This window comes from Haliotis rufescens, unplaced genomic scaffold (assembly GCF_023055435.1).
Source record: "Haliotis rufescens isolate VD_foot unplaced genomic scaffold, xgHalRufe1.0.p SCAF_1, whole genome shotgun sequence".
In the NCBI taxonomy this organism is placed as follows: domain Eukaryota; kingdom Metazoa; phylum Mollusca; class Gastropoda; order Lepetellida; family Haliotidae; genus Haliotis; species Haliotis rufescens.
This window is the reverse complement of record NW_025963779.1, coordinates 73,959,052-73,971,785: the sequence shown is the minus strand read 5'-3', so window position 1 is coordinate 73,971,785 and position 12,734 is coordinate 73,959,052. Positions and strand designations below refer to the sequence as shown.

The 12,734-nt window shown below is 39.3% G+C and overlaps 1 protein-coding gene across 1 annotated transcript in view; it reads left to right on the top strand.

Annotated features, from left to right (window-relative positions):
• The first annotated feature begins 744 nt into the window (after positions 1-744).
• LOC124139768 overlaps positions 745-12,734 on the top strand; it is a 34,844-nt gene continuing 22,854 nt past the window's right edge. Inside the window, exons 1-8 of the mRNA XM_046507087.2 lie at positions 745-881; positions 1,538-1,633; positions 1,947-2,170; positions 3,798-3,872; positions 5,628-5,771; positions 6,585-6,767; positions 8,601-8,731; positions 11,469-11,577. Of these exons, the coding sequence (XP_046363043.2) occupies positions 1,540-1,633; positions 1,947-2,170; positions 3,798-3,872; positions 5,628-5,771; positions 6,585-6,767; positions 8,601-8,731; positions 11,469-11,577 (960 nt within the window). The 5' untranslated portion in view covers positions 745-881; positions 1,538-1,539. The remainder of the gene's footprint in view (positions 882-1,537; positions 1,634-1,946; positions 2,171-3,797; positions 3,873-5,627; positions 5,772-6,584; positions 6,768-8,600; positions 8,732-11,468; positions 11,578-12,734) is intronic.

The following is a 12,734-nucleotide window of genomic DNA, read 5'->3' as shown; positions in this document are numbered from 1 at the left end:
TGACCCAATGCCACAAGATGACGTTTACAGAGTACATGTGTTAACACTGTCATGATAAATTAGTGTTTCACGGACATCAAAATATTGTTCTGTCGCAAAATCTTTCTTTCTTTGTGTTTATTTACTATTTACCGAATACCCTCTAGATAGACCCACGAATCCCGCGTACCAAAAGATTCATGTAGACACAGTGATATGTATACTCGTACAAGGTGTCTAAAAACAGACCGCCACAACAAAACCCAGCCCACCTCTTGATCTGCCGGTGGAACGGCTTGCTTGTCGTTGTTCTATTAATCCACATTTTGTATATATAATTTGTTGCAATAAAAGTATCCACCACATTTCAATGTCAAGGTGACAAGTGTAAAACATTTTCTGGCTTACCGTACATGTCCTCATGTTGCGAAAAATGGTTCACTCTATAACGAAGTCCTGTCAGACGACTTTTTCTCTCCAATATAGTTTCGGACTTAAGAAATTATTTTAGAATAGACAAATATAAAATGAAAAAAAAATATTTACGTTTTGCATTTAGAATCTACTTACTAATATATTTTTCTAAATGTGTGTGTTTGTGTCATTGATGGGGCCTCATAGATACATACATACGCTCCTTGTGAAGCACACATTAATGTTCGAGTTCTAGTCCCTGCCTATATATTTATTTTATAGCGGTGTGCATGATATTTATGAAGAACAGTAACGCGTGCCATTGTTGTGACGTCACTAACTGGTACCCTGTCTATAAAAAAAATGCAGGCGTCATAGCTAAAGAGAATCCGCACCAGTTGATATGAGGTCACAACAGTAAAAAAAAGTTTGAGAGTGGGGAAAACTTGCCAGGCGAGGTTCATTCAAATTTTGCAGATCAGGAAAGAGTAAGTCCGACAGTATCGTTAAACATTGGAAGACGGAAGAGGGTAAACGTCGTTTTGTTCTTCATCATGATCATAAGACATCAATCTAATTTCGAAATATTTTATCTGTCAGCTGTTAAGTATTTTATTTTGTGAGATCGTGTAATCATAATGAGGAATATTCGGACAGTCGGACCCACTATGTCATATGATCTAATTATCCCACTCGAGATGTTACTATAACAATTCGGGGCCTAAGCATCATCTTATATAGGTTTTGTATTATTATTTCATGACATTATGACTTGTAGATGGCGTCATTGTCCAGTTTTGCATACACTGATACGGTCCCTAAAACACATTTAGATTGGTAGCTTCTACAATTGATAACTATCGTTGGAATCCTACAGAAAACAATTCGTTTACACATCTTTGTCTTCAAACAGATACATTATCAACTGCAAAATAGCAAGATTAATATATAATTTTAGCCAAAATGGAGCCCTACAGTCAACTGGCTGTCAGCAACTAATTTTCGAGCCCTGATGTAATATTTGAGTTGTTCTAGGTCATAATCCTGATAATATTCTTAAAAATTGTGTTTATAATTTTCATAGTTTGTATACACGTTGTTGCCACTGTCAGCATATATTTATAAGACTTAATTACTGTTTCAGACATGTCAGTCTACTCCACAAGCACCAGGGGGCAGTGCACACCCTACATCAATGACCTGGTCAAATTTGTCAAACTCAACATACGAGAACCAGAAGGTACTACCTAATGCATGACATCAAATAAAACATAAATTTATGACAAAAATTTCTGAATACAGGGTAAAACCCATTCACCTATTGTGTTCAGCACACCAATCACTTGTAAGACTATGACTTGTGAGCTGTTTTCTTTGCACATCATGTTTAAGATTACATAGAAATAGAAATATTATGAAAAGTATGATAAAAAGACACAAACCAGGTGGCCTGCTTCTTTTTCATCTGTAATAGCCTGAGTCCTATTAATCATTATGGTACCAGTGGTAATTGAATAGAAGGACATATTTCAGCTAATCTGCTCTGGTTTCAGTCCAACCATTTATGTGCAAGAAGGTATGGATGCGGAACAGCAATCATCTGGTGGAAGAGAGGAGGAACCACTTGTGGAGGAAACACTACTACCGCAGACAAAACAATCTGTCCCGGGGATACCACTCTGTGCCGTGGGAGCCCTTCCAAACAATGGGAGGTGAGCTTGTCATTGATACAGGCCAGCTCCTCATGCAAACACTCTCACATGTACTGGGCAATAAGGTTAGTGAAATCATCCATCACTGTTTGAATGGAGAATTTCCTTTAATATTTTATAATCTGGTATGATTGTTAACGTTCCCTGATTTCAGAGTAGTTATATACTGCTGTCATTACCAAATACTTGGCATATGTTACTGCCTTTACAATGTTGACTACATAGAAGACTTAGATTAAGCATTAGTATTAAGTATTAGAACACAGAAACCAATCATTCTGAAACAGACATTGAGGTATGAATCGAAAAACCGATGTGTAAACTGTATGAATCCGCATAGCATTAAATGTAGGGGGGATACTGACGCCTCGTCTGTCTCCCCCCCCCCCCCCCATCAGTCATTATCATTTCGTTTCCGGAGTGTAACTCGTAAACCGTTCTATATTTTTCAACAAAACTTGTCAGATATATCAAACAGATCCTGAAGTGTTGCTTTTTGTTATTTACATATTTCTGCTTTTTTATTTTTCACAATTTCCATGGAAACAATAGTCTCATAAGGGGTCGGATTTGGTTTCCGAGGTGTAACTAAAAGAACTTTCAATATCTTTCAACAAAAATTGGCAGATATATCAAACAGATACTGAAGTTGTGCCTTTTGCTACTTGCGGATTTTTTACATTTATATTTTTCCCGATTTCCATGGAAACAATTTGGTATCAGATCTCTTATAAGGGGTCGGATTTGGTTTCCAAGGCATAACTAAAAAAACTTACAATATCTTTCAACAAAACTTGGCAGATATATCAAACAGGTCCTGAGGGGAGCCTTTTGCTATTTGCAGAGTTTTAGCATTTTTATTTTTATTGATTTCCAAAGGAGAAGAAGATGTTGTTTCCAGAGCACAACTTGAAAACTGTGAAAGCCTTTTTTTACAATCAAACCTGGTACATGTATTAACCAAGGGTGAAGTGCTGCCTTTTGCTATTTAGGAAGTTTTCAAAATTTGAGTTTTCCCTGTTCCTGTTTCCATGGAAACAAGTTAGACTTAGCTGAAACTGAGGTAGGTGTCGTTTCCGGAGCAGAAGTAAAAAAGTATTCAACATGTTTCATCCAAACCTGGTACATGTAGTAATCAAGGGCTGAAGTGGTGCCTTTTTCTATTCAGGAAATGTTACGCGTGTATTTTTTCCTGTTTTCCATGGCAACAAGTTTGATGTTGACTATGTTCACTATGTTTGTCCGGACCATATCTCTAGAATGTAATAGATATTCTTTCATGACACTTGCACACACGGAGACCAGGTTGTCAACTGGTACCTTTTGCTATTTAGGGATTATTAGAATTAATATTTTTTTCATTTCCATGGCAACAAGTTTGACTTTGACCATTTCTCTAAAGCTAATAGGTACTACTGATGTATACGGACAAACAGATTAGATAGAAACTCTCTCATCAAGTTGGACTTAAAGTAACAGTCACATGATTTGCTCTTTCAAATTTGGAGGGGCCGGGGGGATTTGTCAGCTTCTGATGACTCTTGTTTCTGCCTATTGTACTTATTGTAGTTGGATGTTGTAAATATTATGGAGACAGTCTTCTAAGTTGGACAAATTCCACCCAGTCCATGTCACTATTTTGAATAAAATGTGTTTAAAGCAAAACACACAAAAATGGAAGTCTATTTGCAGGAACTCAGGAAGCACTCACACCATGATATGGACAACCAGGATACCCTTCCACCAGTAGAAAACCCACCGTTTGAGGTGAGTTCATGGTTAGAATTAGATCTGGGGATCTGAGAACAGCATTTCTCAAGACATACTGTCATTACAAAAACCTAAACATTTTTATCCCCCTGCCCAAGCGAAGTCCGTCCGTCCATCCGTCCGTCCGCCGCGTTCCGTTTCCAGAGCAGAACTCAGAAACCATAAGAGGGGACTTTACAAAACTTGGTACACACATTCACCATATGGTGTAGATGTGCCTTTTGCTGTTTATGTCCCCCTGCATTTTTAATATATTTTATAAACTTTTGAAATTTGGACTTAATCCCTGAACTGAATAAAAGCAATGGTTTTCATTTCCGGAACAGAACTAGAAAATTTTTTTAGACTTCTTTAAGAAACTTGGTAAACTCATTCACCACATGGTGTAGATGTGCCATTTGCTATTTATGATTCCTCCAATTATTTTGTTTTTATGTTAATTTTATACATTTAGACTTGAATTGTATGGAATTCATCTCACAATCTGTTACGTACTTCTCCATGAAACTTTGTACAATATCAGTCTAAGGCTGTTTTAGAGTCTTTGTTCTTTAAAGATTTAAACAGAATGTTATATTTTCTTATTTCAATTAAATGGGACACCAGTAGCAACAAACAAGGCTATAAAGTGATTCATAGTAGATGTATTAGAAAGTCACCAGGTTTTGAGAGGTCAGCATGCTCACAACTTATCTGTGCTGTGTACCTTACTCTGGTAACTACCTGTAGATGGTAGGGCTGCAACAATGCCTGCCTGTATCATATAACAATAGCTCTACAGTACAATTAGAGATATCTAAATGAGTGACTTGTACAGTGCTCAAGGATACAAAATATTCTTAGCTTTCAGTCTTACTAGGTAAAGCAGATATTTGTATAAAGTTTTATAGAGATTGTATAGAGCTCTTGTATTCAACCTCTTCCACAAGCAGGTGGACAAACTGATAATTTACAAAGTCTCGTTTGATTGTACAGATCATTGTCTATAAGACTGGACAATGGGCGGGGGTTATAGATGACATGTCCTCAGTGTCCCTCATGATAATTTGGTAGTTACTGTGTGTGACCTGACTAACAGAATGTATTTCAAGTTTTAGGGACAACAGAGAGCTTAAGATTTCCTGTAGGTGACTGTGACATATCTTTGGTGCCACAATGAGAGGTATGATGTCACAATAGTGACATGCATTGTGGAACTGCTTCGTTAACTTTGGGCTGCCAACTTCATGTTGGCTTATGAAGCGTTGCACACCAAAGAGTCTGCATTTACTGTTGTCATGGTAGGATGGAGATGAACCTAATCTGTTTTGAAATTAAAATGCCTGGTTACAAATGTTTGTTTGTTTGTTTGTTTAACACCACACTGAGCAATATTCCAGCTATATGGTGGCGATCTGTAAATAATCGAGTCTGGACCTGACAATACAGTGATTGACATCATGAGCTTCGATCCACTCAATTGGGATACGATGACATGCATCAACCAAGTCAGCGAGCCTGACCACCCAAACATTTTAGGTATCTTAATTACAGTGACACTACCTCAAATTAAAAAACACAGGTTTTTCTTCCAACTGTACCACGACAGCGATGACCTGTGTCCTCAGGCTTGTCAGGTTCAGACTGAAGGGATATTGCTGTCGTGTTGCTCACTGTACTGTAACACAACATCCAGTCACAAATTCACTGAAAATCATGGCGCATTCTTTTTGAAACCATCTGTTTTCAGAGATGATATTGTTATTGTTCCAGAGCAAAGCAACAGGGAGTGTTGAAGCCAAAAAGTTTTCTCGTGCAGGTTTTGAAGATATCATGGAAGCTCTTCAGATAACACGGGCTCGCATAGCAGCAGTAAGAGCAGGACTTCCCTATGAGGAACATGTCCGTTTCATTGAGGTGAGTAAAGTGAGTGAGTGAGTGAGTGAGTTGTGTTTAACGCCGCTTTTAACAGTATTCCAGTTATATCACGGCGTGTCAGCTTCATGTGGGAGGAAAGCCCGAAGTGATGCAGTTCTCAGACGTTTACCACTTCGGTGAAACCCATGAGCACGGGTATGGTGCTGACAAACCTAGAAACATAATTGGGGCGAACCGGGATTCGAACCCACAATCATAGGTTTCTGGCGTGCCCAAGGGACGCAACTCTGCACAGCGAATCGCGGCGCCTTAGACGACTGGGCCACCCGTGCCCCCAGGTGAGTAAAGCCAAATATAACGTTGAAAATATAAATGGTAGTCAGTTTGTCAATGGAAACCAAAGCTTGAAGGTCTGCTATTGTAAGAGTGAATATTATCCTACCCTATTTTTTACCCCGGGGATGAAATTCTCTAGTGTCAAGATGACTCTCCCTAGTGAATTTAAACCCATACCAGTGTGGCACTAAGGTAGGATACTATACTCTAGAAGAAAACTTTCCCCGGGATAATATTTAGGTAGCATATAATCCTTGCTTACACTATCTCCAGGTGTTTCATTTATGGAATTCTGAAATAGCTCTCACCATAATGTTTTAACAGTAGACAAAATGGCCATAGCAAGTGCCAGTTTCTTCACTCTCATACTATGTATACTCTGAGGTGCATGTCTGTGTTTAAAATCTGTTGAAATTTGGGTGGGTTTGCTAGAAATCTTATGATAGTCATCCTTGAAAGTAGTGGAGGTGCTGCAGTATTGCTGCCCAATGTCTATGAACTGTTGCTTGCCTTCAGAACATGTCTAGGTATGGTGAAGATCAGCCAGAGAATGACATGGAGCTGCTGTCTCTCACGGACCTGGGCCTGCTCGCCATGCAGTCTCGCAACACACGGGAGTCGGACCAGGACACAGACCTGGAGTCAGGTGGCCGGTCTTCCCCAGGCAAACCACTCCTCTCCTCCAGCCCTGTCGACAGTGTGAGTTGGTGTCCACCCCTCCACCTTCTTTGTCCCCTCCGTATCAGTCTATAGTGTGTCTCTTTTCACTTTGTCAGCCTTGGAAATTTGACTTTATGAAGATTACTTGTGTAAACCTTGGTCCACAGAGATTGTATGGTTAGTCCTTGAATGAGACAAAAATGTTTACAGTTTTTATAGGCTTTATTCAGTTCCAAAATGTGGCAATATTGAAGTATTTAAAATGGTTCAGAATATAGCCCTCAAATGCTACTAGTCTAATAGTCTAGCGTTAGAAATTGGCACTGGTCCTGTAGTCCTTGTCAAACTTCCCAATAGTTAAGGTATCCTAAGGACTAGTAGAAAGTTGCCATTTTTAAGGGGTTTGCTATATGTTATTATTATAAGGACTAGTGGACTAAAAATGTTAGTTTCTACTGCTGTAGTCAATGAGGACTATGATCTTTTTAGTTGTCTGGGGCTTGTAGACTTGCATGAATTTCAAAGGCTGTTAGTGGGCAAAATGTTAGTAAAAGAAATGATTTTTTTGTTGGAAAAGGCTTTGTTATACATCAACACGATGTGCAGGGTTTTACGTGACACACAAATGTGTGTCTAGTACACACAAATGTGCATTCAGTATGCACAAATGTAGAGAATGGATGCAGAAAAAAATAAACGGCACTCTGAGGGACGCACGACAATATTCATTGTAGATCAAGCACATCAGGATCATTTATGGGTGTCTGTTATTTCATCCATCAATCATGACCACTGTCCACATGATCACTGATCCATTCCATCCAGGCTGCACAACACCACCTCATTACTTTACAGGACCCTCATAATGCAAACAAGGACCCTTAAAATGAATTATTGGGAGTTTCCCAGTAGCTTGGGAATTCTTGTACATGCAAACGCTGATCATGTCTTTCTGCAGCTTCTCGAGGCAAAGGTGTTAACTGACTATAAAAGACCAGTTTCCTTCCTTGCCGAACAAGGCTGAAACCTCATGGCTTGATCAAGCGCCTGCCACAGTGACCAGTGGCTTTTATGAGTTATGTCCCTTTTTTGTCTCTCCTATTGACCAATCAGATTCCACCTCTCATTCCCTTGCATTTGCTTTGGACAAAATGGTGATGCCCAGTCAAGACGATCTGATCGATAAACAAGATCTATATTGTAATAAAACAGATTCAACACCCAGTTGATGGTACACATGCTTTGCAAATCCTGCAACCAACCAACATCTGCTTGGAATCCCCTGTATTGTTTACAAACCGGGTGTTGAATTCATAACTCGATTTTGATCATGCATAGACTCCTTAGTCCATCCCAACTATAACTCTGAAATTTCTGCCTATTTCAGGAAGGGAGGAAACAGGACTTTTAGTTTTAGTCAGTTAACTCTCTTGCCTTGGGAACATTGGCTTTCTGTGGTATATGAATTGCTAACTTGATATTATGACTTAGTAATACTAACTTGATATTATGACTTAGTATTACTAACTTGATATTATGACTTAGTATTACCAACTTGATATTATGACTTAGTATTACTAACTTGATATTATGACTTTGGATTACTAACTTGATATTATGACTTAGTATTACTTACTTGATATTATGACTTAGTATTACTAACTTGATATTATGACTTAGTATTACTAACTTGATATTATGACTTTGGATTACTAACTTGATATTATGACTTAGTATTACTAACTTGATATTATGACTTAGTATTACTCACTTGATATTATGACTTTGGATTACTAACTTGATATTATGACTTAGTATTACTAACTTGATATTATGACTTTGGATTACTCACTTGATATTATGGCTTTGTAGGATAACAAGAGCCCTGCTAGTGTCCAATTGGGAGATGGAGAAGACATTGGTACTTCCCCTTCCATCTGCTCATCTGAGCTGGAGTCAGGTAGTCATGACAACAAGATGATTCGTATTGCCAGTCTTCTGAGGTAAGTTGACCATTCACATGATGACCCTTCATGTGGCAGGTTATGGCATCAAGGGATACATGATCTACACAAACAGTCACACTTTCAACCGTTTCTGAACAAACATCAGTAGATTTTTCATCTTTCTCGGGATCTCCTTTTTCTCATAGTCTATTGGGTGAGAGACCCATTTTAGACAACTGATATATCACACATATATGAGATCGAATTCCATGTCCGTGATTAGCTATGCCATGATCATGACCTCAGGTCAGATTATGACATGCTACTTTCCTGATTGTAATTCATTGACTCATGCTTTAGTCGAATTCACCCCACCTACCTTAACTAAATTTGTAAACCTATCCTATCTCACACTATGCATTTCATCCTTTTTCTTCGATCCTGGTGTGGAGTTTCCAGGATGAAAAAACACTTCACCCAAACACATCCCATTCTGGAATACTGCTAAAAGCGGCGTAAAATCAAACTCACTCGCTCACTCCTTCATCACCAAGTCAGCAACCATCTCTTCACTTTCGTGAGAGAACACACTTTCTGACTCGTTCCTTACAGTCGATCTTGCCACCTATATGACTACCACGCCTTCTGCTCGTGAGGTTACACGTCTACCTTTATCCCGAATTTGGTTGACCATCGGACTATACATTCAACTGACACGCCCCTGTTGTCTCCTTCTAGGGATACACACAGACCATCAGCAGAAAGTCGCCCCTGTGAATTACCCCAGAGATTGCCACAGAACTGGTTTCTGAGATTTCTACCCCATGCACTGTCATAATGGATCGACTTACCTCGAAGGATCAACTGGATTCGACACCAACACTATTCAAAGGATCAAAACTAATTATCAATGGGAGGATCGATAGGTCGACAGATCAATAGATCAACGTGCATCGCCTAATCGAATTCACTCAGAGGATTGGCAGATATTAATGGATCAACAAGAGACATCACTTGAGTGATTGACAGATCGAATCATCACCAGATCCACTTCACTCAAGAGGTTGACAACCTTCGGCAGATCAACATTATTCGAGGTATCAACATCGTTGTAGCTCTAGGACTCCTGCCTCAAAGGATCACCGTTAACCTGTACTTACGCCTAGACGACCTCAACTCTCTTTGACTTCCGGTCGACATCCTTCTAAGGATCATCCGAATAACTCCCATGGACAACATGTTCTGCCTCCAACCTGTCCAAAGACAAAACAAGGTCTAGGTCCTAAGCGGGAAAATGAGAATGACCTTCAACATGAAGCTTTTCAAACACCCATCTGGAGAGACTTCCTCACTTCTGCATGGTGTCCATTGCGCTGTTGCACACCATTATTCGACCAGGAGACTTCATCTTCCCGAGGCAAGGGAGTTAACTGACTTTAAAAGTCCAGTTTCCACCCTTGCCAAACTACGCTGGAATTTTCAGGCTCGATCGTAGCGGCACCAGTGGCTATTACGAGTTATATCCTTTCTATCTCCCTTCTATTGACCAATCAGATTCCATTTCTCACATCACATGCATTTGCTTCAAACAAAATAGCGGCGGCCAGTCAAGAAATTCTGATCGATAATCAAAATCTATATTGTATCTATCATTTGAGCACCTTGATTAAAAACAGGATAAGATTTACAAAATATTTGTTGACGCCCAGTTGACAGTACACATGCTTTGCAAATCCTGCAGTCAATCAAAATCTGCACATTGAAATCCATGTTTCCGAATCGAATGTCTAGTTTGTTGTGCGATTTTGATTGGACTCATTAGTCCAGCCAAAATGTAACTCCAGAATTTCAGCCTAGTTCGGCAAGGATGGAAACTAGACTTCTAAAGTCAGTTAACTCCCTTGCCTTGGGAAGATGGGACACTTATTGGTCAGTCTCGACCTTCAGGATGCGTATCTTCATGTCCCCATTCATCCTGACCATCGAAGGTACCTCCGTTTCATAATCTTAGGGGAACACTATCAGTGGCTTTTCACACCAGTCACGCAGTTTCTACATCGCCAAGGGATAACATTTGAGGCTTACATAAACGATTGTATGGATCTCATGCCGACCAACTGATGCTTGAGTAGCATCTTAGTTATTCTGTATATAAAGGTATCTGCAGCCCTGCAATGTTTACGCAAACAACAATTCATCCCTTCATCAATGGCTGCAAACTCTGAATTATCCTACAAGTTCCTTTTGACTGAGTCACCATGGTGATGGAAGGGATGTGTTTGGGGGAAGTGTTGTTTTTTTAAGCTGGAAAGTTTTCTAGCGGCATTTCCACACTACAATAGAAGAAGAAGTATGAAATGCATAGTGTGAGATAGGATAATTATATTGATGTACAATTTATTGCAATATTTTCAATTTTGGTCCTCTACTTTGCATATACAAATTTACCCCTTGGGTGACCTTAATGATGTTAATATTGTGACTATAGATCTTCATTGGATTCATATTAATGTGAGATATGGGGCGGTCGGGTAGCCTAGTGGTTAAAGCATTCGCTCGTCACGCAGAAGACCCGGGTTCGATTCCCGACATGGGTACAATGTGTGAAGCCCATTTCTGGTGTCCCCCGCCGTGATATTGCTGGAATATTGCTAAAAGCGGCGTAAAACCATACTCACTCACTCACTCACTAATATGAGATATCCAGATATGCTGTACTTATCTCTTCTGAGGTTGCTATCATTTCTCTTTCACATCATTTCTCATTCCTCTTCGTCCCTAACCTATGCTATAGCCGAGAAATGCAGGAACGAAGATGCAGAGACCACATAGAGTATCTGAATGACATTCACAGTGTCATCTTGTCACTCAGGCGGATGCAAACACGTGACCTCCGCAGCAAGGTAGGCCTGGGGTAGCCACACTACCTCTACACAGTCTCTCCTGTGCTCACATGTCTCCCAATGTCTCCCAGCATGCTCTTAATCTGATTTTAATCATTTCAACCAAGTAAGCCATATTGGTATAGCAGTTTGGCATGTTCATTTTACCACAACTGACTGAATTTCATGTCAGCTTTATCGTGGCGTGTCATCCATTGTCCAGATGTCCATTCAGGTGTGTGCATATAACTTTTGACATCTCCACTGAAACTCCAAGGCTGAAACTGTGTGAATGAGCTTATGCCACAGCAACCATATTGAAAATGTCATTTTGGGTCATTACTTTATGAGCTTCCATATGGAGCATATATGTATGAAATTTTATGGGTTTTTTTTGCATATTCTTGTGTTACTGAATTAAAAGTGGTCACTCAAATTCCAATCCGATTTTAGACATTGCAATGATTATTTCTTCATAAGTCAGGTGTGCTCCAGCTCTTGTGGCTCTATTTTGTTGCCATTCTACTGCTTTTTATCCCCCGGGGATATAGAAACGGGCTCCGTCCGTAGGTATGTACATCCGTCCGTCACATTTCGTTTCCGGAGCATAACTCAGAAACTGTTCAATATTTTTTCATTACACTTTGCAGGTCTGTCAAATACATGCTGAACTGTTGCCTTTTGCTATTTAGAAATTTTTGAAATTTTCATTTTTTACGTTTCCATGGTAACAAGATGGACTTAGGTTCCAAAACTATTCTTTTTTTTACAATTTCCATGACAAGTTCCACCTCAGTTAAAAAAGGTTAGGGTTTGTTTAGATTTAATTTATGTCATAAATTCTGCAACAGGGGCGTTAGTTGCAAACTCTTGTTTAATTTATTTTAATTATTTAATATGAAATATGTCAGAGGTCATATAACTCAATGTATAACCAAAGACAGGTGTGGTGTAGATTCAGACAATGACCTACAAGCTTTGAGAAATTACAGATTATCTGTCCTGAGAGATTTTATTTTGAGCAATAGGTAAGAAAAGGGAGAAAAAGGTGGGTTCTTTTTCTCAAGCAGAGACGTAAGATCAGTTATTGAAGCATATTCAGTTTTTATGTCATTACACTCATATGACATTATGTTGCTGTGGGCCTCTTTGCAAACAGTTTCAACTATATCTGTGCC